Consider the following 26,394-nt stretch of genomic DNA (forward strand, 5'->3'; position numbering starts at 1 on the left):
GTTCCATGCCTCTATGAAACAGAGCTGTTTTGTTGGCACGAAGGGGAAATACACAATATTAGGAAGGTGGTTTTAATGTCATGGCTGATGGGTGTATATCTTAGGCTCTGTTCAAACCAAGTTTTGAGCCTTCTGTCAGAGTTACACGTCAGTAGGACTCCCAACATATACCTTCCACGGAAGGCTGCAACGTATCTCACTGTATAGACTTACAATGAGACACGTTGCCTATGCAGCCCCTTTCCCCCCGCAGGCAGCGCTTCACTGAACAATACACGGTATATGGGAAAAAGGGTGATTTTTACTACTCCCATGCGGAAGATGCAGTCAGTGTAACAGAGGTAAACAGTGATCACCCAACCTTGCCTTCACCTCTTCCATACTCCTCCTTGTTCCCCTTATACTATGTATAGTTCATAGAAACAATGCCTGTTATGCTGTATGTATTGTAGTTTGTTCCCCTCTTGCAGCCGCCTCATTCGGGGAGTATGTATTGTGCCCAGCTATGAGGTACAGGCCGGAAGTGGGGAGTGTTCTTGTCTGCAGCATGAGCACAGCTAGGTGGACATGACTAAGCATGAGCCGGGGGCACGATATATGCTGCTGTGCTGGTGTGGCGAGGAGAAAGGGATCACATCCACCATGCACACTGCAGGCTCTATTGCCTCTGTTCTAGAGAAGGTTATTCATGGAGCAAGCTCAGGTCAAGCCTATCCCTCTTCCAATCCTCGGTGGCAGAGATACACAGTATTGCAAGGACTGAGTTCTCCCAGGGAAGCTGCAGTGATAACTGTTCAGTTAAATCACTGGATCTTCTCACCTTATCCGTTTAACAGAGTCCTGTGACGGATGGCATATAGTGCCATCTGCCAGCTATAGGCTCCCATTGCAAAAAAAGTATATGTTTAGGGTACATGTTTTTTACTGGACTCCGCTGGATGGAATAGTGTAGTTTGCTACGCTATTCTATACGAAGGATAAAAAGATGGTTCAGTGAGACACCTCAGGTAATGGTTCACGGTTTGGCCATAAGATTTCTGATATACAAAAATATTAAAATAATCCTATGGGCCAGTAACAGATATGTATCAACTATGAATAATACGGTGCTAATGTATATGGCAGATAATACAATAATGTTTATTTATCCAAATACACCCTCAAAGAGGAAGAGACAAACCTCTTTTCCAAAGGATTATCATTCTGCCCCACGCAACAAGCAGATGAATTCCAATTATTTTTAGACCTCAATAAATTTTATTAGAAAACTCACATTACAACGTCATTTTGCCATCGAAGCTGGGAAGCCTAAACAGATGGAAAATAGAATCAATACAGAAGATCCCTACACACACCTCCCAGTAAAGGGCAAATCACATTTTTATCCATTACACCACAGAGGCAATTTCCTCGATACATTCTATACATTAGTTTCAAATGATATGAAAAACATTAATAGGAAAATAGTACCCAGTCAAAGTAATCTCAACAAAGTGGAGAAAAAAAAAAAAATCACTGAAAGATTTGCAAAACAACAAAAACATAGTAATAAAATCAGCAGATAAGGGAGGAGGAATTGTGATACAAGACCGAGAGGTTTATGTTCAAGAAGCAGATAGAATACTATCTGACACAAAATATTATGAAACATTAAAGTCTGATCCTACAGATCGATACGAGAAGGAATTCCTAAATCTAATAAAAATAAATTTCGAAGAAGGTATTATAAATAAAAAAGAAAAATAATTTCTAACAACAACATATCCCGAAATACCATTCTTCTATCACTTGCCCAAAATTCATAAAGACAAAAATAACCCACCAGGAAGACCAATAATATCGGGCATAAATTCACTTACTAGCCAACTGTCACATTATATTGATTTACACCTGCAAAACCTTGTTATCAAATTGCCATCCTATCTCAAAGACTCCACGAGTTTAATTAGAGATCTTCAACAGTACAATTGAAAAGAAAACTACATCCTGATGACCCTAGACGTCACTTCTCTGTATTCCAATATAGATCATACCCTTGGAATAAAGGCGACTCAATTCTTTTTAGAAAATAACGGCATGCTACCAAAGAAACAAAATGCCTTTCTACTGAAAGGACTAAATTTTATTCTCACCCACAATATCTTCAAACACAACTCAAAACTGTACAAGCATATAAGGGGCACGGCAATGGGGACACGAGTAGCCCCAAGCTACGCCAATTTGTTTATGGGGCATTTTGAATCCTTGAGAAAAGACGACTAAGGGGGGACATGATTAACTTATATAAATATATGAATGGCGCATACAAAAAATATGGTGAAATCCTGTTCCATGTAAAACCCCCTCAAAAAACAAGGGGGCACTCCCTCCGTCTGGAGAAAAAAAGGTTCAACCTGCAGAGGCGACAAGCCTTCTTTACTGTGAGAACTGTGAATCTATGGAATAGCCTACCGCAGGAGCTGGTCACAGCAGGGACAGTAGATGGCTTTAAAAAAGGCTTAGATAATTTCCTAGAACAAAAAAATATTAACTGCTATGTGTAGAAATTTTTTACTTCCCCTTTCCTATCCCACTTCCCCTTTCCCATCCCTTGGTTGAACTTGATGGACATGTGTCTTTTTTCAACCGTACAAACTATGTAACTAAAATATAGAGAACGAGCACTTGTATAGAAACAACATAGTCTACTATCGTAGATACATTGACGATCTCTTTTTTTATATGGTCTGGTACGCATGAAGAAGCCAACTGCTTTGTAAACACTTTAAATAACAACACATGGGGAATTAAATTCACCCCGAGCATATCTAAAGAAAATATTGTATTTTTAGATCTAGAAATCAGTCATTCTATTAACAAATTTACAACAAAAACACATTTCAAGGATGTATACAAAAACATTTTCTTGAATTTCAAAAGTGCGCACTATTTAAGATGGACAACAAACATTCCACATAGCCAGTACAGAAGGATAAGAAAGAATTGTTCATCGACAGAAGCATATAAAGATCAATCAAAAATTCTCAAAGAAAGATTTGAAGAGAAAGGTTATCCTTCAAACCTCATCAAACACGCGTATCAGAAAAATTTAGTTACCTCCCCAGAAACATGTCTCATAGAAAAAGATCATTTAAAACACAATAAAGGAGCCCCGATGAAGGACTATTCCAGCAATTTCATAACAACTTATAATTATGATCACAACATCATTCGAGGTTCTTTACAAAAACACTGGGGTATCCTCCAAAGTGACCCAATTTTGAATAAGATCATTCCTTCAAAACCAGGCATAACATTTCGTCGAGGGAGAGCGATCAAAAATATATTGGCACCGAGTAGATTGAGGACAAAAACCTCCAACTCCATCTCTAGCCATCTTCCGAAACCCACAGGTATTTTCAAATGTGGAAAAAGAAACGGCTTATGCGGTTTAAGTATAAATGCAGGAAAAAAAGAAGTTATGTCTAATGTAACAAAAGAAAAACATTCCAAACTGATACTTTTATGAACTGTGTAACCGATCATGTAATATATATATGATTGAATGTGAATGTGGACTACAATATATTGTCAGAACTAAACAGACACTGAGAAGTAGATTGAATGGTCACCGTTTTAATACCAAAAACGGATTTCTGAAACACAGCCTATCGAGACATTTGCTACAAAACCATAAATCAAAGTTCAATAACATAAAAATTTCTCCAGTCGAACAAATAAATTCAAAAATAAATAATAGAATTTCTACTTTGAACAAACGTGAATCCTTTTGGATCTTCAAATTTGAATCTCTGAGTCCAAATGGACTCAACGAGAAAATAGATTCAGTCTAAATTAATATAGTAAAATAAAGAAAATTAACTAAAAAATGGAAGATCTGAACAAAAACAATCTGAACCTACGAATTGTTCAAAATAAAGCAAAAATTATAGACTGATACACAAATTACCAGTGACACAAGTACCGTCTCTTAAAGAAAACAATGTAATAATATTCATCTAATATATCCCCAATGGAGGGTAAATCTAACTAAACTAACCACTAGAGACAAAATTATGAAACCAGATACAGAATCTCTAATCAAAAATACCTTTTCCGACGTGCAGTCAAATGCCGGAGCTATATTTCCGGCGATTTAAAACCTATGAAGGTGAACCTGTCAAGGTTAGAGTTCGTTGTGGGAGTTTCATTACAGGTACGTATGCATTGTTTTTCTTTCTTTTTTGTATTATGAAGTTTCTATGTTTAATACTTCATTTTATTTCGTTTAGTTTAGTTTTAAACCTGTGCTGATGCAGACGATGGTGTTCAATTAGCAGTATTTGTTTAGATACCTTTTCCGACGTGAAGTCAAATGCCGGAGCTATATTTCCGGCGATTTAAAACCTATGAAGGTGAACCAGCAAGATTAAATGACAGTTGCGATCCCAATAGCGACATAAAAATGTAATCTATCGCAACATAAAATACAGAGATTACACAATATAAAATCACATGATAGAAATGAGATACCAACTGAGAAGAAATACGTACATTTTTGCAGACATCTAGCCATTTCCGTATTTACATACATTTTTATTTAAAAAAAAAAAAGCATTATTATTTATCTAAACAAATACTGCTAATTGAACACTATCATCGGCATCAGCACAGGTTTAAAACTAAACTAAACTAAATAAAATGAAGTATTAAACATAGAAACTTCATAATACAAAAAAGAAAAAAAAATCAATGCATACGTACCTGTAATGAAACTCCCACAACAAACTCTAACCTTGACAGGTTGATCTGGACGTGAACCACATGACATGGTTATTTAAGATGATGCTTGCTTTAAATTTTAGATGCCTGACGAAGACCTCGGTACGAGGCTGAAACGAGTTGCAGCAAATTCTTTTACTATTTTTATAACTTGTTCTCCAATAATCCTTTTAGTCCATACTAATGACTCAGTGGAATCAGCGAACTACTCACACTAGAGCGCCCGGTGAAAGGAGCATTTTTCTTCCAAAGTTTCTTCATTCAAAAAGACCACGAGAAAGAGGCTCCAGTGTCGTAGACATCCATCGTGGTTCAGCTCCAGAGGCTAGCACAGTGTGAACGAGATCAAAAGGTGGAAAAGCACCTGACAAGCAACAAAGTAAAGTTGTGCTGACAATCTTGCACAACTTAATCAGGTGAGTCCTACCAAATCACCCCCTGACCTTTTTACCCACCATATCTGTACTTTATCACCTTAGAGGAGCGCCGTCTCTCTCCCTCTTTTTTTTGTTTATCAAGCAATAATGTTAGTAGAAGAGAAGAATTTCTCCTTGTTGTTTACTAAACCTTTTTTTATGAAGAGTGATAGAATCATGAGAGGAGGGAAATGTAGGAGAACTTCACTATGGAATAGCCACTTGGTCCATTTTGCCTGAATTTTGAATAATTAAATTAACTTCAGAATTATTATTGAATTTTTGGATTAGAATATTTTGCTTTCTCAACACATTTCATTTTGGGTGGAGCTTTTGTTGGATAATATCCGTGTTTGGATCTAATGCACTGAGGATATGGGGCCACAACATCTTGTTATCTTTAGTTTCAGAGATTGAAAATAAAAAAGTAGTAATGTAGGATCATATGATTTACTGGCTTTTAATCATGAGCGGGTGTCATTTAATGTTGTACTACTTACAGGCTATGTACACCTTTCAACCTAATTATTTTTATTGTTTATTTGGTTCCTAAATGTAAAATGAAGCAACTTTCTAAATAGTCTTCATTAAAAAGGTCCTACCACTTGGCTGCTGTAGAGTCTGTGTAACTCCTGTGGATAGCTGGTCTCCTGCAAATTCTAACTCAAATCCCTCACTCCACTGCTGCTGGCGGCTGACTCAACCACTCTCCCTCCTCCTTTCTTATTTTTAGTGTTAGAGATAGGAGTGTTTGTTGGGGGGGGGGGGGGGGGGTGGTACATAGCAGGTCCGAGTATAGAGAACGCACCTTGATAGCCTGTGAGCTCTCCTCCTTATATTCACTACGATACTAACAGCTTGTGTGATCTTGTCTGTACAACCCTCCGCTGCCATCTCTAACACTGAAAGAATGGAGGTGGAAGAGGACTTGAGTCAGCCACCAGGAGAAGTGCACTGACGGATTTAAGTTAGAATTTGCAGCAGATTAACTGTCTACAGGAGTTATACAAACACTACAGCAGCCAAATGGCAGGAAATTTTAAAAAGGACTATTTAGAAAGTTGCTTAATTTTGCATTGAGAAAGAAAATTAACAATAAAAAAATTTTATTACTTCAAAAAGCTGTACATAGCATTTAAAAGGAACCGGTTAGTAGATTTGAAGTCACTAAAACACCAATATGCCATCATGAAGCTGGAGTTTAGCGTTCTAAACTTGCCTACCTAAAAAAAAAGGACATTTAGGGAATGGTTAGTAAAGTAAATTACAACTTACCGGAAGAAGTCCAGCAGCATCGGGTGCATGCACATATGAAGCCGAGGACACTACACCTCACTTTACTGTGCATGCGCAGTGAACTGTCCTCTGCTTCCTATGCACCTGATGCCGCTCCCGAGCTCCTTTCAGTAAGTTGTAAATTACTTTACTAACTGTTCCCTAACGTCCATTTATGAGGTAGGCAGTTATTGAACACTAGACCCGGTTGTATAACGGTATGCTGGTGGTTTAGTGGCTCCAAACTTACTGACAGGTTCCCTTAGTTATTATTGGTTGATCAAGGTTTCTTAGAAGGTGTGAACCTCTACTGTTTCGATATCAATGTATTTCTATGTTATTAATTATGGTATAAAATCAACTGCACGTCCCGAATATGTTATAGAATCACTGGTTGCACAATTCCAAAAAGTCTGCTGGAGACCTTCGGGAGTAAGCATGCAAATAAAACCGCAAACCCAAATCCGTCACAACACTGATCGACAGAATCTAAGGCTACTCTGAGGTATTCGGCAGAGCCCACCGCAAGGCTGGATGGTTTTTGATGTGCAGAACCCAGGTTGTTCTAACAGAGTTCAGTGTTGGATAAGGAGTGCAATGCAGGCTACACCTGAGCAGGTAACCAGACAGCCAGAGGGTAAACAGAAAGTCCAAAACAGAGCTAGTGGAAATCAGGTACACCAGAGGTCAGAACCAGCTGGGAGCAGATATTCAAAACCGGTAAAACAAGGGGTTAACGAGAGACAAGCCGAGGTCAGTTTCCAAGAAGTCCAAAACTCTAGTGCCCAGGGTAAGTGAGAGCTTGATCACAACACCTAAGAAAGGAGAAAATTCACAAGCAAAGAAAGAGGGAGGAGGCAAGGTATAAATACCCCACCCTACACCTGACAGGAACAAGACAGAGAAGTGGGATAGGCTCAGGAAGTAAACAGAACCCCCCAGAAGCTACATCAGTAGTCATGGCGATCTTAAAGACACAGACACTTCCTAACAGAATACAGTTAAATCAGAACAGAATCTTAACCCCTTCCCGCCATTTCACGTACAGTTACGTCATGGGAGATGGCCTTTTCCCGCATCTCCACGTAACTGTACGTCATGGAGATGAAGCTGGCTCAGGAGCTGAGCCAGCGACATCACCGCCGGGTGACAGCTGTATGTTACAGCTGGCACCCTGAGGTATCGGCCAGGACTGGAGCTAGCCTCCGATCCGACCGATTAACCCCTCACATGCTGCGTTCAATAGAGATCGCAGCATGTGAGGAGTTTATAGCCACCGGCACCCCAGCAACGTGATCGCTGGGTTGCTGGTGGCTGCAAAGGCGATCGGAGGGCTGATACTTACCTCCCGGTACGCCAGTAACGGAATCCTCCTATGCCCAGTCGTCGGCGGGGCCCAGGAGGCTTCCGGTACCATCGGCAAGATGGCGCCGGCTCAGCTTCCGGCTCAGAAGCTGAGCCGGCGTCATCAGCAGTGGGTGTCCGCTGTATGTTACAGCGGACACCCCGATCTATCGGCAGGAACCGGAGCTAGCTCCGATTCCTGCCATTAACCCCTTCAATGCAGCGATTCAATGCAATCGCTGCATCAAAGTGGTTTGTATGCAATCGGCAGCCTTGCCATGCGATGGCAAGGCTGGCGACTGCTACTATGGCAACAGTTTGCCTAACAATGGCTTCCTATCTGCCATTACGTTAGCCGATTAGGCCCCGCCCAGAGGCGGAGCCTGATCGGCTTGCTGTCAGTGAACAACTGACAGTTCTAATACATTGCACTACATAGGTAGTGCAATGTATTAGAACATCAAAAAAACAGTTGGACCTTCAAGTCCCCTAGTGGGACTAAAGAAAAGTGTAAAAAAAAAGTGTAAAAAAAGTAAAAATAAAAGTTGTAAAAAATACAATAAAAGTTTCAAATAACACAAAACACAAATCGCCCTTTTTCCCTTATCAAGTCATTTATTATTGAAAAAAATAAAGCCATACATATTTGGTATCGCTGCGACCGTAACGACCTTAACTATAAAAATATTATGTTATTTATTCCGCACAGTGAACGCCGTAAAAAAAATAACTTTAAAATTCTGACATAACTCATCTCAGTAAAAACAAGCCCTCATACAGCTCCGTCAACGAAAAATTTAAAACCGTTACGACTCTCACAACTTGGCAACAGAAAAAATACATTCTCTTTCCAAAAGTTATTTTATTGTACAAAAAGTTGTAAAACATAAAAAGTGCTATAAATTAGGTATCACCGGAATCGGACTGACCCGCAGAATAAAGCTAACATGTAATTTATAACGCATGGTGAACGCTGTATAAAAATAACTAAAAAAATATGCCAGAATTGCTGTTTTTTGGTCACCTTGCCTCCCAAAAAAAAAGGATAACAAGTGATCAAAAAGTCGCATGTACCCCAAAATGGTACCAATAAAAACTACAGCTCGTCACACAAAAAAACACAGCCGTCATACCACTACGTCTATAAAAAAATAAAATTAGTCAAGGCACCAATAAGTTAGGAAATATATGCAGTTGTGCCGGCCTGAGGGGAACATTTCTTCTGTTTCAAGTGGCTAATTATCAAGGCCCCTAAAATTAGGGAACCAGGAAGGGGAGGGCCCAAACATATCTGCTGGAAGTGAGGGCGCCCGTATTATACCAGGACAACACTACCCAGCAAAATTCCCCAAACTTCAAAGGTGCGGAGTGTGGACCAGAAGGGGAATAAGTAAAAACCATTTATTAGTGCGACACCAGCCTGTGCAGAAAGGATTGTGTCACAGCGTAACACATCTATGGATTATTTTATTGTTTTTTTTTACCCCACTATACCACCTGACTATGCCCCTTATATACTCCAGCCCGCCTTACATGTACCCCCACATTATAAACGGAAACACCAGTAAGACTCCAAACAAAACTACTACAAGCAAAATCCACGCTCCAAAAGCCAAATGGCGCTACCTCCCTTCTGAACCCTACAGTGTGCCCAAACAGCAGTTTACTTCAACATATATGGCATCGCCATACCCGGGAAAACCCTTTTAACAATTTTTGGGGTGTGTGTCTCCAGTGGCACAAGCTGGGCGCCACATATTGGCATATCTATTGAAAAAAACATTTTCACTCTGCAACATCGCGTGCACACTGATTTCTGCCAATCACCTGTGGGGTTAATATGCTCACTACACCCCTATGTGAATACCTTGAGGGGTGTAGTTTCCAAAATGGGGTCACTTCTGGCGGGGGATCCACTGTTTTGGTCCCACAGGGACTTTGCAAATGCGACATAGCGACCAGAAACCAATCCAGCAAAATCTGTACTCCAAAAGCCAAATGGCGCTCCTTCCCTTCTGAGCCCTACTCTGTGCCTAAACATCAGTTTATGACCACATATGTTGTATTGCCGTACACAGGAGAAGTTGCTTTACAAGTGTTGGGGTGCTTTTTTCATTTATTTGTTGAGAATATGAAACATTTTCAGCTAAAACTATGTCTTATTGAAGAAAAAGGATTTTTTTTATTTTCACTACCCAATTCTAATAAAATCTATGAAACACCTGTGGGGTCAAAATACTCACTACACCCCTAGATGAATTCCTCAAGGGGTGTAAGTTTTGTGAATCGAGTCACTTTTGGGGAGTTTCCACTGTACTGGTACCTTAGGAGCTTTGCAAAAGTGGCATGGTGTCAAGAAACCAATCCACCAAAATCTGTGCTCCAAAAGCCAAATGGCACTCCTTCTCTTCTGATCCTTGCCGTATGCCCAAACAGCAGTTTATGACCACAAATGGGGTATTGCCGTACTCCAGAGAAGTTGCTTTACAAATGTTGGGGTTCTTTTTATCCTTTATTTGTTGAGAAAATGAAAAATGTTGAGCTAAAGCTACGTCTTATTGTAAAAAAAGGATTTTTTTTTATCTTCACTGCCCAATTCTAATAAAATCTATGAAACCCCTGTGGGTTCAAAATGCTCACTACACCCCTAGATGGATTCTTCAAGGGGCGTAGTTTCCTAAATGGAGTCACTTTTTTGGTGTTTTCACTGTTTTGGTCCCTTAGGGGCTTTGCAAATGCGACGTGGTCTCCGCAAACCATTCCTGCTAAATTTGAGCTCCAAAAGCCAAATGGCGCTCTTTCCCTTCTAAGCTCCGCCGTGTGTCCAAACAGCCGTTTATGACCACATGCGGTGTGTTGTTTTACTCGGGAGAAATTGCTTTACAAAAGTAGTGGTGCATTTTCTCCTTTTAGTCCTTGTGGAAATTAGAAAAAATTAGCTAAACCTACATTTTCTTTGAAAGAATGTAGATTTTCATTTTCACGGCCTACTTCCAATAATTTCTGCAAAAAACCTGCGAGGTCAAAATGCTCACTATACCCCTAGATAATTTCCTCAAGGGGTATAGTTTCCAAAATGGGGTCACTTTTGGGGGATTTCCACTGTTTTGGTGCCGCAAGAGCCTTTCAAACCCGACATGGAGCCTAAAATATTTTCTAATAAAAAGGAGGCCCCAAAATCCACTAGGTGTTCCTTTGTTTCTGAGGCCTGTGCTTCAGTCAATAAGTGCACTAGGGCCACATGTGGGGTATTTCTAAAAACTGCAGAATCTGGGCAATAGATATGAAGTTGCGTTTCTTGGGTAAAACTTTCTGTGTTACAAAAAAAATAGATGAAAAATGAATTTCTGCAAAAAAAAAAAAAAGAAATTTTAACATTTCACATCTACTTTGCCTTAATTCCTGTGAAACATCTAAAGGGTTAAGAAACGTTCTAAATGCTGTTTTGAATACTTTGAGGGGTGAAGTTTTTAAAATGGGGTGACTTAGAGGGTTTCTAATATATAAGGCCCTAAAATCCACTTCACAACTGAACTGGCCCCTGTAAAAATAGCCTTTTGAAATTTTCTTGAAAATGTGAGAAATTGCTGCTAAAGTTCTAAGCCTTGTGAGGTCATAGAAAAATAAAAGGATGTTCAAAAACGATGCCAATCTAAAGTAGACATATGGGGGATGTTAATTAGCAACAATTTTGTGGGGTATAACTATCTGTCTTACCAGCAGATACATATAAATTTTGAAAAATGCTAATTTTTGCAATTTTTCGCTAAATTTTTGTGTTTTTCACAATTAAATACTTAATGTATCGAGCAAATTTTGCAAGTAACATAAAGTCCAATGTGTCACGAGAATAAAATCTCAGAATCGCTTGGATAGGTAAAAGCATTCCGAAGTTATTACCACATAAAGTGAAACATGTCAGATTTGAAAAAATTGGCTGTATCCTGAAGGCCAAAACAGGCTGTGTCTTGAAGGGGTTAAGGGCGTCTGGTCTCCTTACACAAGGTTAGAAGCTCATACCGCAAATGACAGGGGGCTGATATTTACCCTTCCAGCATCGCTCCTTACGTGTTCAGCACAGACAGGAGGTAAAGTAAGGAACGTCTGTTTGGAGCTCAGGCATTGACCCCATCAGGAACGTCTGACAAACTCTCAGATTTTATGAGCAGGATGACAAAGGGAAATCATCCTGTGTGGGCGGGGGAAGCAGGACTCACAGGCTTTCTATGAGTCCTGCAGTATTTATACCGTTCTTTAGATGAAAATACTGAATGATGTCATTGAAAACATTATATCCCAGATCTCAGCGTCTACCCCCCGATCCTATACTGCCCTCTGATAGGGGAACATAAGAGACCTGACACATCCACACTAAATGGATCCTTCTAACTGGACAAATCTTCTCAAAAAGGAGGCTGGTCCAGAGAGTAGCCGTACGCCATGGGTCCTGCTGCTGAAAGATCCAACAATCAGCTCATATCACCGGACAACACTGCGGGCGGTCACATAATTAATATGTATGTAATATTACACAACTCACAATCACATGAACCCCAACAATATAATACAAGGGAAGTTGCTCTTTAACCCTCTCACTGCTTGTCCGGAGCTGTGCTCATGCAGGGGGAAAAGTACTGCGCACAGCTCGGACAGTAGTGTTACTGCAGGGAGAACGGCTTGTAATGAGCGGCAGCTTCTCCCTGCACAGTAAGGCTGAGTTCACACACACTATATACGGACGTAACTCGGGCGTTTTAGCCCCGAATTACGTCCGAAAATGCGGCTCAAAAGCGTCGGCAAACATCTGCCCATTCATTTGAATGGGATTTTCGATGTACTGTGCCGACGGTCATTTTTTTTACGCGCCGCTGTCAAAAGGCGGCACGTAAAAAAGACGCCCGCGTCAAAGAAGTGTCTGTCACTTCTTCAGACGTAAATGGAGCCGTTTTCCATGGACTCCATAGAAAAACAGCTCCAATTACGTCCGTAATGGACGCAGCGAAAGACGCCTGCACATGCCATTACGGCTGAAATTACGGTGCTGTTTTCTCCTGAAAACAGAACTGTAATTTCAGCCGTAACGGACGCTGCCGTGTGAACATACCCTAATAGTAAAGTTTAACGGTCCATGACCACACTGACCAGGTCTTCTGCATTTCTAGCGTCCTGCTGCTGGATTCCTCTTGTTCTTGAGTTCGATTCCCCTGAAACTCTATTCCAATAAAATGTTTAAAATAAAATGTAACGGAGTGTAAAAAAAACAAAGAAATATATCTCCACACACACATTGTTCAACCTGTTTTACTTACAATCGGACAGATCCCTGGATCCACATTCCTCATTACTACCAGTAACCCTGTGTATTGTGTCTTACAAGGAAGATCTTTAACCCTTTCTTAACTCTCTCCACACGTTACCATTACCAAATCCTGTGGGAGCAGGTTCCATGACTTTACGGTTCGGACAGTGATGTGCGGCTTTAGGACTTTGTGATGAAATTGCATTTCCTTTAATTGTAAGCAGTGACCCCGTGTTCTCTGCGGGTCCATGAAAATAATCATTTATTACATTGTTTTATAGGGACGTTTCCATTTTTGTATAAAGATATCCCCTCCCCCTCAACCTTCTCTTCTCAACAGGAAATACATTTAGTTTTGATGGCCTTTCTTCATAACTGAGAACTTCCAGACCTCGTATTATTCCCAAATGGAGAAATGGTGGCAGAAATTTCTGTGATTGTCCAACTCATCTGAACGTGGTTACTACAAATTCATGTACCTACTGCAGAAAGAACCACATTCAGAAATATGGAAACTTCTGCGTGTGAACATAACCTAGTGCAGCACTGCAGCAAAGCGAGGAACGTGTGATCAGAGATCAGGAATCCCATGTCTGTATATACTGCACATTACGAAATTAATACTTCAAAAAATAAACAAACAAAATATAATATCTATATCTTCTTACCTTGTGATGTGCGCGGCCGGTACTCCTCCATCATGACCTCCTCGTACAGATCCTTGTGACCTTCTAGATACTCCCACTCCTCCATGGAGAAATAGACAGTGACATCCTGACACCTTATAGGAACCTGACACACACAATGATACAGTCATCACCCAGACACCTCCAGTGCTGTTACTGTAGAATTTCCCAGCATTCCCAGCAGTGTCACCTCTCCAGTCAGCAGCTCAGTCATCTTGTAGATCAGTTCTAAGATCTTCTTCTCATGTATCCGGGAGTGAGGGGGAGGCTCTGTGATGGGGCTCTGACTACTGCTCCATCCTCCTGACTCATGGATGATGGGAGTCGTACAGTCACCCGATGTCTTCTTCACTATTGTGTACTCCTGTGTATGGAGAGAGACACTTAGAGAACTGAACACAGTATTCCCCCCTCAGTAGAAAGAGGGAGATTGTAACCCCGCTGTATAGAGCTCTAGTGACCCCACATCTGTAATACTGGAGACCTCACCTACAAAAAGACATTGAGAAAATAGAACGAGGCCAAAACTAAAAAGGAAATAATATTGGGGGGACTAGATGGACCGTGTGCTCTCCTCCTGCCGTCATCTTCTATGTTTCTATATAGAGGTCATCCTGATCCTCCTGGTTCCTTGTCATTCTCATTGCTCTACAACATTACTATTGCTGCATTGGTGACATGACACATAACTGACCATATTGGTGGCTGATCTTCAGCTTTTCTGCTGGTGGCTTCTTGACGTCACTTGGATGGTCTGGACGCTGTTATACAGGACACCGGATTCTTCCTATTATGTATTGTCCCTTCCCTATGTGTGACTTGTTCTATAATGTAGTAAAGTTTACCTCTCCGCTCAACAGGTAGATGATCTCCAAGGTGAAGTCTAATATTCTTCTGCTCATCTCATTCCTGTCCTTGTCCATCCTTGGTGGGTCATTCAGGAGAAGGAACGTTGTGGAGGAGAAGATGAGAGAACTGGAGGAACTGGAGGATCTAGTACTGAAGACGTCTTTATGAAGAAAGGAGAAGATGGAGATCATACAGGGGACAACATCATGTGTGACATACAGAACCTCACTTATTCATCATTGAGAGAAACATCTTCTCAGAGCCGTCACCACATGGAATAAAGGGGTATTCCCAACACGGACTTTTCTCCCCAGGATATGCCAGAAATGTCTGATAGATGCGGCTCCACCTCTGGGTGGCCGTGCTCGGCTGTTTCTGGACCTCCTATAGAAGTGAATGGAGAGAGTCGTGTACATGTATGGTCACCTCTCCATTCATTCTCCACCTGGATGTAGTCATCACCTCACCAGGCGGGTCGGTGGACCCCGTTCTCCGCATAGAGTTGGGACCCCCATATATCAGACATTTATGGCATATCTCTCAGGTGAGAAGAGTAAAATGAAGACATTCCCCCCCCCCCCCCGCCAGACAATGAAGACCTGACTCCTGACAGCCGGACACATGGCGGATACTGCGGAGACATTGCTGACATCTCACAAGACGTGGTGCACACTATGCAGTCAGTGTTTGATATGAACTGTGAGGTTCTGCAGCAGCTGAGGTGACATTATATATAGGGAACATGCAGTGTAATGTCTTATGTTATAGCGCAGGTGGAGCGGAGCAGAGTGATACATTGTTTTGTGGGATAAGATTCAGTATAAGCTTGAATTTTACTCATTTAACCCCTTCCTGCACAGGACATTTACCGCTCAGGACTTGTTCACATGACATAGGGAAGACCTGACACCTGCTGCAAAGGCCGGAGACCTGAGGGAACGCCGACCCCGGACATTTAACTACTTAGATGCCGTGGTCAATATCGACTGCAGAATCTAAGCTGTAAGAAAGAGGCGGGGGGGTCCTCTCTGACAGATCATCAGCCCCTCGTGTCACAATCACGGGGTATGGATGGTTGTCATGGCAGCCTGGGGGGTAATGAAGTTCTGCCATATTTCTGCTCCTATTAACCCCTTCATCTTAATCAGGATATACTGCGATATTAGTATTACAGTGTATTGTACCAGCGATCTAATCATCACTAGTTCACGTCCCCCAGGGGAGTAATACAATTTGCTAAAAATATTCAAATAAAGCGTTTAGTGTTCTACAAAATATTAAATATAAAATAAAACCTTTTCACAATTTGTCTTTAAAGGAACGTAAAGAACACAAACAATAAATATAACTGGTATCACGGCATCCGTAAACAGAAGGATTATAATAAAAGGTTATTTACCCGAACGGTAAACGATGCAAGAAAAAAAAACCCCCAAAAAAACACTAGAAGCTCCAAAAAAAAAAAGTATTAAAAAGTGATCAAAAAATTGCAACTCGTCCTACAAAAAATAAGCCCTCACTCCGCTCCATCCACAGAAAATTAAAAAGTTCTGGCTCTGGATACATAGTTGCCAACATTTCTTTCCCCAGGGACACTTAGGATGTGGCTTCTTTGGTGGGTGTGTCTTGTGGGCGTGACTTATACAGTGGGTGTGGGTTATGGGGCGTGACTTATCTGGTGGATGTGGGTTATGGGGCGTGGCTTCCCAGAATTTCTCCATATTAATAAACAGACCAAATATTCTGCACTAGTTTGGCTGACAACCACTATGGTGGCCGGTATCTCTCTCTGGGTATGTGGTTGTTTACAGGCAGGTGATGTCTCACTTTATCACTAGGGCGAGAAGATATGTGCTGACCGCTACTGGCAGCGTAAAAACCAGCGTAGATAGTGCCATACTCAGTGCCCCTTGTAAATTGCGCCACTCACTGTTTCTTGTAGATAGCGCCACAACCCCCTGTAGATATTACCACACACAACCCCCTGTACATAGTGCCACACACAACCCCCTGTACATAGTGCCACACACAACCCCCTGTACATAGTGCCACACACAACCCCCTGTACATAGTGCCACACACAACCCCCTGTACATAGTGCCACACACAACCCCCTGTCCATGGTGCCACACACACCCCACTGTAGATAGTGCCAAACACATACACTCACCCCTGTAGATAGTGCCAAACTCACACCCTGTAGATAGTGCCTCACACCCCCCCTGAAGATAGACAGCCCTCCGTAGATAGCGCCGCACACCCCACTGTAGATAATGCCACACACACCGCCTTTTAGAGATAGGGCCACACACACCCTCCTGTAGATAGTGCCAAACAAACACACACACACACACACACACACACACACACCCCACTGTAGATAGTGCCGAACACCCCACTGTAGATACACACACACACACACACACACACACACCCCTGTAGATAGTGCCACACACTCCCCTGTAAATAGTGCCACACACACAGACCTCCATAGATAGTGCCACACACCCCACTGTAGATGGTGCCACACACTCCCCCTGAAGATAGTGCCAAACACACATACACACCCTGTAGATAGCGACACACACACCCCTGCAGATAGTGTCGCACACCCCACTGTAGATGGTGCCACACACTCCCCCTGAAGATAGTGCCAAACACATACACACCCTGTAGATAGCGCCGAACAACCCACTGTAGATAACGCCACACCACCCCCTTTAGATAGCGCCACACACAAAATCCCCTGTAGATAGTGCCACACACACACCCCTGCAGAGTGCCACACACACCCCTGTAGTTAGCGCCACACAAAACCCCCGTAGATAGTGCCGCACACACAACCACCTGTACATAGTGCCACACACTCCCCCCCCCTGTAAATAGTGTCACACACACAGCCCTCCATAGATAGTGCCACGCAAACACCCCTGTAGATAGCGACACACACAGCCCTGCAGATAGTGACACACACCCCACTGTAGATAATGCCACACATACACCCTTTAGATAGAGCCATCACACAGCCCCCTGTAGATAGCGCCACACACTCCCCCTGTAGATAGCGCCACACACTCCCCCTGTAGATAGCGCCACACACACATACACACCCTGTAGATAGCGCCGAACACCCCACTGTAGATAACGCCACACCACCCCCTTTAGAGAGCTCCCCCCCCCCTGCAGAGCACCACACACAACCCCCTGTAGATAGTGACACACACCCCTGTAGATAATGCCACCCCCCCTGCAGAGTGCAACACACAAACACACCCTTGTAGATAGCACCACACACACCCCCTGAACATAGTGCCACAAATAGTGCCCTGTAGATATCGCCACACACACACCCCTTGTACATAGCTCCACACACACACCCCTGTAGAGAGTGCCACACACAGCCCCCATGCAGATAGCCACATACACACACCCCCCTGCAGGTAGCCCCACACATAGTCCTCTGTAGATAGCACCACACACACACACAGTCCCCTGAAGAAAGTACCACACACACACAGTCCCATGTAGACAGTGCCTTAAACAGCCCCCCTGTAGAGAGTGCCACACACAGCCCCCCTGTAGAGAGTGCCACACACAGCCCCCCTGTAGAGAGTGCCACACACACTTTAGATAGTGCCACACACTGCCCCCTGTAGATAGTGCCACACACTGCCCCCTGTAGATAGTGCCACACACTCCCCCTGTAGATAGTGACACACACTGCCCCCTGTAGATAGTGACACACACACTGCTCCCTGTAGATATTACCACACACTGCTACCTGTATATATTACCACACACACTGCTCCCTGTAGATATTACCACACACACTGCCCCCTGTAGATATTACCACACACACTGCTCCCTGTAGATATTACCACACACACTGCTCCCTGTAGATATTACCACACACTGCTCCCTGTAGATATTACCACACACACTGCTCCCTGTAGATATTACCACACACACTGCTCCCTGTAGATATTACCACACACACTGCTCCCTGTAGATATTACCGCACACGCTGCTCCCTGTAGATATTACCACACACGCTGCTCCCTGTAGATATTACCACACACGCTGCTCCCTGTAGATATTACCACACACGCTGCTCCCTGTAGATATTACCACACACGCTGCTCCCTGTAGATATTACCACACACGCTGCTCCCTGTAGATATTACCACACACGCTGCTCCCTGTAGATATTACCACACACGCTGCTCCCTGTAGATATTACCACACACGCTGCTCCCTGTAGATATTACCACACACGCTGCTCCCTGTAGATATTACCACACACTGCTCCCTGTAGATATTACCACACACACTGCACCCTGTAGATATTACCACACACACTGCTCCCTGTAGATATTACCACACACGCTGCTCCCTGTAGATATTACCACACACGCTGCTCCCTGTAGATATTACCACACACGCTGCTCCCTGTAGATATTACCACACACGCTGCTCCCTGTAGATATTACCACACACGCTGCTCCCTGTAGATATTACCACACACGCTGCTCCCTGTAGATATTACCACACACGCTGCTCCCTGTAGATATTACCACACACTGCTCCCTGTAGATATTATCACACACTGCCCCCTGTAGATATTACCACACACGCTGCTCCCTGTAGATATTACCACACACTGCTCCCTGTAGATATTACCACACACTGCTCCCTGTAGATATTACCACACACACTGCTCCCTGTAGATATTACCACACACGCTGCTCCCTGTAGATATTACCACACACACACACTGCTCCCTGTATATATTACCACACACACTGCTCCCTGTATATATTACCACACACACTGCTCCCTGTAGATATTACCACACACTGCTCCCTGTAGATATTACCACACACACTGCTCCCTGTAGATATTACCACACACACTGCTCCCTGTAGATATTACCACACACACTGCTCCCTGTATATATTACCACACACACTGCTCCCTGTAGATATTACCACACACTGCTCCCTGTAGATATTACCACACACGCTGCTCCCTGTAGATATTACCACACACACTGCTCCCTGTAGATATTACCACACACACTGCCCCCTGTAGATATTACCACACACACTGCTCCCTGTATATATTACCACACACACTGCTCCCTGTAGATATTACCACACACACTGCTCCCTGTAGATATTACCACACACTGCTCCCTGTAGATATTACCACACACGCTGCCCCCTGTAGATATTACCACACACGCTGCTCCCTGTAGATATTACCACACACACACTGCTCCCTGTATATATTACCACACACACTGCTCCCTGTAGATATTACCACACACACTGCTCCCTGTATATATTACCACACACACTGACCCCTGTATATATTACCACACACGCTGCTCCCTGTAGATATTACCACACACACTGCTCCCTGTATATATTACCACACACACTGCTCCCTGTATATATTACCACACACGCTGCTCCCTGTAGATATTACCACACACACTGCTCCCTGTAGATATTACCACACACACTGCTCCCTGTAGATATTACCACACACACTGCTCCCTGTAGATATTACCACACACGCTGCTCCCTGTATATATTACCACACACGCTGCTCCCTGTAGATATTACCACACACACTGCTCCCTGTAGATATTACCACACACACTGCTCCCTGTAGATATTACCACACACGCTGCTCCCTGTATATATTACCACACACGCTGCTCCCTGTATATATTACCACACACACTGCTCCCTGTAGATATTATCACACACGCTGCTCCCTGTAGATATTACCACACACACTGCTCCCTGTAGATATTACCACACACACTGCTCCCTGTAGATATTACCACACACTGCTCCCTGTAGATATTACCACACACACTGCTCCCTGTAGATATTACCACACACGCTGCTCCCTGTAGATATTACCACACACACTGCTCCCTGTAGATATTACCACACACACTGCTCCCTGTATATATTACCACACACTGCTCCCTGTATATATTACCACACACACTGCTCCCTGTAGATATTACCACACACACTGCTCCCTGTATATATTACCACACACTGCTCCCTGTAGATATTACCACACACACTGCTCCCTGTAGATATTACCACACACGCTGCTCCCTGTAGATATTACCACACACACTGCTCCCTGTAGATATTACCACACACACTGCTCCCTGTATATATTACCACACACTGCTCCCTGTATATATTACCACACACACTGCTCCCTGTAGATATTACCACACACACTGCTCCCTGTAGATATTACCACACACACTGCTCCCTGTAGATATTACCACACACGCTGCTCCCTGTAGATATTACCACACACGCTGCTCCCTGTATATATTACCACACACACTGCTCCCTGTAGATATTACCACACACACTGCTCCCTGTATATATTACCACACACGCTGCTCCCTGTAGATATTACCACACACACTGCCCCCTGTATATATTACCACACACACTGCTCCCTGTAGATATTACCACACACACTGCTCCCTGTATATATTACCACACACACTGCTCCCTGTAGATATTACCACGCACACACTGCTCCCTGTAGATATTACCACACACGCTGCTCCCTGTAGATATTACCACACACACTGCTCCCTGTAGATATTACCACACACACTGCTCCCTGTAGATATTACCACACACGCTGCTCCCTGTAGATATTACCACACACACTGCTCCCTGTAGATATTACCACACACACTGCTCCCTGTATATATTACCACACACTGCTCCCTGTAGATATTACCACACACACTGCTCCCTGTAGATATTACCACACACACTGCTCCCTGTATATATTACCACACACGCTGCTCCCTGTAGATATTACCACACACGCTGCTCCCTGTAGATATTACCACACGCACTGCTCCCTGTAGATATTACCACACACACTGCTCCCTGTATAACCATACACACTGATCCCTGTAGATATTACCACACACTGCTCCCTGTATATATTACCACACACACTGCTCCCTGTAGATATTACCACACACACTGCTCCCTGTATAACCATACACACTGCTCCCTGTACATATTACCACACACAGTGCTCCCTGTAGATATTACCACACACACTGCTCCCTGTAGATATTACCACACACACTGCTCCCTGTAGATATTACCACACACACTGCTCCCTGTATAACCATACACACTGCTCCCTGTACATATTACCACACACACTGCTCCCTGTAGATATTACCACACACGCTGCTCCCTGTATATATTACCACACACACTGCCCCCTGTATATATTACCACACACACTGCTCCCTGTAGATATTACCACACACTGCTCCCTGTAGATATTACCACACACACTGCTCCCTGTAGATATTACCACACACACTGCTCCCTGTAGATATTACCACACACTGCTCCCTGTAGATATTACCACACACACTGCTCCCTGTAGATATTACCACACACGCTGCTCCCTGTAGATATTACCACACACACTGCTCCCTGTAGATATTACCACACACACTGCTCCCTGTAGATATTACCACACACACTGCTCCCTGTAGATATTACCACAGACACTGCTCCCTGTATATATTACCACACACGCTGCTCCCTGTAGATATTACCACACACACTGCTCCCTGTAGATATTACCACACACACTGCTCCCTGTATATATTACCACACACACTGCTCCCTGTATATATTACCACACACGCTGCTCCCTGTAGATATTACCACACACACTGCTCCCTGTAGATATTACCACACACACTGCTCCCTGTAGATATTACCACACACGCTGCTCCCTGTACATATTACCACACACACTGCCCCCTGTATATATTACCACACACACTGCTCCCTGTAGCTATTACCACACACACTGCTCCCTGTAGATATTACCACACACTGCTCCCTGTAGATATTACCACACACTGCTCCCTGTAGATATTACCACACACACTGCTCCCTGTAGATATTACCACACACACTGCTCCCTGTAGATATTACCACACACTGCTCCCTGTAGATATTACCACACACACTGCTCCCTGTATATATTACCACACACGCTGCTCCCTGTATATATTACCACACACGCTGCTCCCTGTAGATATTACCACACACGCTGCTCCCTGTAGATATTACCACACACACTGCTCCCTGTACATATTACCACACACGCTGCTCCCTGTATATATTACCACACACACTGCTCCCTGTAGATATTACCACACACACTGCTCCCTGTAGATATTACCACACACGCTGCCCCCTGTAGATATTACCACACACGCTGCTCCCTGTATATATTACCACACACACTGCTCCCTGTAGATATTACCACACACACTACTCCCTGTAGATATTACCACACACACTGCTCCCTGTAGATATTACCACACACACTGCTCCCTGTAGATATTACCACACACACTGCTCCCTGTAGATATTACCACACACGCTGCTCCCTGTAGATATTACCACACACACTGCTCCCTGTAGATATTACCACACACGCTGCTCCCTGTAGATATTACCACACACGCTGCTCACTGTAGATATTACCACACACGCTGCTCCCTGTATATATTACCACACACGCTGCTCCCTGTAGATATTACCACACACGCTGCTCACTGTAGATATTACCACACACACTGCCCCCTGTAGATATTACCACACACGCTGCTCACTGTAGATATTACCACACACGCTGCTCCCTGTATATATTACCACACACACTGCCCCCTGTAGATATTACCACACACGCTGCTCCCTGTAGATATTACCACACACGCTGCTCCCTGTAGATATTACCACACACACACTGCTCCCTGTAGATATTACCACACACACTGCTCCCTGTATATATTACCACACACGCTGCTCCCTGTAGATATTACCACACACGCTGCTCCCTGTAGATATTACCACACACTGCTCCCTGTAGATATTACCACACACACTGCTCCCTGTAGATATTACCACACACGCTGCTCCCTGTAGATATTACCACACACACTGCCCCCTGTATATATTACCACACACACTGCTCCCTGTAGATATTACCACACACGCTGCTCCCTGTAGATATTACCACACACACTGCTCCCTGTAGATATTACCACACACTGCTCCCTGTAGATATTACCACACACGCTGCTCCCTGTAGATAGTGACACACACTGCCCCCTGTAGATAGTGACACACACAGCCCCCTGTAGATAGTGACACACACAGCCCCCTGTATAGTGACACACTGCCCCCTGTAGATAGTGACACACACTGCCCCCTGTAGATAGTGACACACACAGCCCCCTGTAGATAGTGACACACACAGCCCCCTGTAGATAGTGACACACTGCCCCCTGTAGATAGTGACACACACTGCCCCCTGTAGATAGTGACACACACTGCCCCCTGTAGATAGTGACACACTGCCCCCTGTAGATAGTGACACACACTGCCCCCTGTAGATAGTGACACACTGCCCCCTGTAGATAGTGACACACTGCCCCCTGTAGATAGTGACACACACTGCCCCCTGTAGATAGTGACACACACTGCCCCCTGTAGATAGTGACACACACAGCCCCCTGTAGATAGTGACACACACAGACCCCCTGTAGATAGTGACACACTGCCCCCTGTAGATAGTGACACACACTGCCCCCTGTAGATAGTGACACACACAGCCCCCTGTAGATAGTGACACACACAGCCCCCTGTAGATAGTGACACACTGCCCCCTGTAGATAGTGACACACACTGCCCCCTGTAGATAGTGACACACACTGCCCCCTGTAGATAGTGACACACTGCCCCCTGTAGATAGTGACACACTGCCCCCTGTAGATAGTGACACACACTGCCCCCTGTAGATAGTGACACACTGCCCCCTGTAGATAGTGACACACTGCCCCCTGTAGATAGTGACACACACTGCCCCCTGTAGATAGTGACACACACAGCCCTCCTGTAGATAGTGACACACACTGCCCCCTGTAGATAGTGACACACTGCCCCCTGTAGATAGTGACACACACTGCCCCCTGTAGATAGTGACACACACAGCCCCCTGTAGATAGTGACACACACTCCCCCTGTAGATAGTGACACACACAGCCCCCCTGTAGATAGTGCCACACACAGCCCCCCTGTAGATAGCGCCACACACAGCCCCCCTGTAGATAGTGACACACACAGCCCCCTGTAGATGGTGCCACACACACCCCTCCCTATAAGAGTGGAATCCCCAGTCAGAGTGTTGCCGACGCTCTGGCCGGGGATTCCACCCCAGAAGGAGTGAATGGCAGAGCAGGGAGCGGATAGTTTCCTGCTCCACCATAGTATTTAACTGTATCGGTGTCCTGAGGATGCAGATACAATTGTATATGGCCGGGACACGTCCAGTACAGTAATTTGCCGGGACTGTCTCTGTAAATCCAGGACTGTTGGCAACTATGAGAATCTGGCGACAGAAAATAAAAATTGAAACCAAAATTTTATTTTGTAAATGTCGCACATCATGAAAAACTCTAGAAATTTGTTATCACGGTAACCGCACGGTCCCGCAGAATAATGTTACGTGGACGCTTTTACAACACGGTGATCGCCGTAAGAATAAGACCGAAAAACATTGGAGGAATCCCAGATTTTCCCCATTTCCCTCACATAGAAGTTTTGCAGTTGCAGTGACATTATGTGATACTTTATACGACGCCCTGAAAATCTACAACTCGTCCCGCAGAATCTAATCCTCGCACCGCGGCACCGACAGAAATACACAGAAGTTATAGATCCGAGAAGACGGAGAGGGAAAAACTGAAACAGAACCTGGCCTGGTGGTGAAGGGGTTAACCTGCGGTGCGGATTATAGACACGCAGGATATCGGATTTATACCGCGGATTCGCGGCGCATTTGTTGCAGAATTTCCCCATTAAGTTCAATGGGAAAGTCAAGTTCCGCAACAAACGCCATTGTTCCCAGAATCCTCTGCGGCTCCACCGCGTGTTCACAGCAACGCTGCAGGTTACACATATATAAAAAAGAAGGCGTCATGTGACCCCCTGCAGCCAATCACAGGCCGGAGAGGTCACATGTCATTATAGGGGTCACCTGGACACAGCCGGAAGAGCAGGGACGTGTTGCTATGGTAACGCTGGGAGAGGTGAGGATCGGCCTTGTTGTATTTCTGTAGTAGATATTCGGGAGGATTATACGTCCACCATTTGGGGTGAATATTCGGGTGATTTCCTTGCGTGTTGTGGGTCGTATTCGCTACGTGTGAACATTCCCATAAACCGCACGGAGAACGACATTAACAAGAAATGTATAAAAGTCAGTGAATAAGTTGTATGTCCCGAATATTATGTCATTACAAAACACGACTCGTCCCACAAAACATCCGAAATAACCACTTACCCCAGAGTCCGGCACTGAAGGGGTTAAATCCCGGCTAGGAGTCCAGTGGGCGGGGTCACTCAATGATTGACAGCTCTCTGTATACACACTCATACAGGGGTGACAGATAACAGAGAGAACACCCGACCAGCGCTGCTCTCTTTCTCATACACCGAAATAGCGAAAGAACCTGAGATGACGTCACTACCACGTGACCAAGGAGGGGCGGACCTTATCAGAGGAGAGGAGGCGTGGTGGATGAAGGACCTGTGATATTAAAATCACGTGACCGCGGCATGATGTGACTAATGAGCGATGGACGGATGACATG

The 26,394-nt window shown here is 44.1% G+C and overlaps 1 protein-coding gene across 1 annotated transcript; it reads right to left on the reverse strand.

Moving 5' to 3' along the window:
* Positions 1 to 1,274: 1,274 nt before the first annotated feature.
* LOC142702751 (gastrula zinc finger protein XlCGF66.1-like) lies at positions 1,275 to 26,225 on the reverse strand. The gene is made up of 6 exons (XM_075848200.1): positions 26,085 to 26,225; positions 14,627 to 14,790; positions 13,972 to 14,145; positions 13,764 to 13,887; positions 12,939 to 13,008; positions 1,275 to 1,308 (listed from the first exon to the last, which is right to left on the reverse strand). The coding sequence occupies exons 2-6, from the start codon at positions 14,702 to 14,704 to the stop codon at positions 1,275 to 1,277; spliced, it is 480 nt and encodes a 159-aa protein (XP_075704315.1). The 5' UTR covers positions 14,705 to 14,790; positions 26,085 to 26,225.
* Between the last annotated feature and the right edge of the window lie 169 nt (positions 26,226 to 26,394).

The sequence above is a fragment of the Rhinoderma darwinii genome, chromosome 1 (assembly GCF_050947455.1).
Source record: "Rhinoderma darwinii isolate aRhiDar2 chromosome 1, aRhiDar2.hap1, whole genome shotgun sequence".
Classification (NCBI taxonomy): Eukaryota; Metazoa; Chordata; class Amphibia; order Anura; family Rhinodermatidae; genus Rhinoderma; species Rhinoderma darwinii.

What these genes read in the sequence shown, in the direction of transcription:
- LOC142702751 (XM_075848200.1), bottom strand. Translation starts at nt 14,704, where the DNA reads ATGGACAAGGACAGGAATGAGATGAGCAGAAGAATATTAGACTTCACC. An exon ending in CTGAGCTGCTGACTGGAGAG is followed by an intron (nt 13,888 to 13,971) that starts GTGACACTGCTG and finishes TGTGTGTGTCAG; the next exon opens with GTTCCTATAAGGTGTCAGGA. An exon ending in CTAGAAATGCAGAAGACCTG is followed by an intron (nt 1,309 to 12,938) that starts GTCAGTGTGGTC and finishes CCATCTGTTTAG; the next exon opens with GCTTCCCAGCTTCGATGGCA.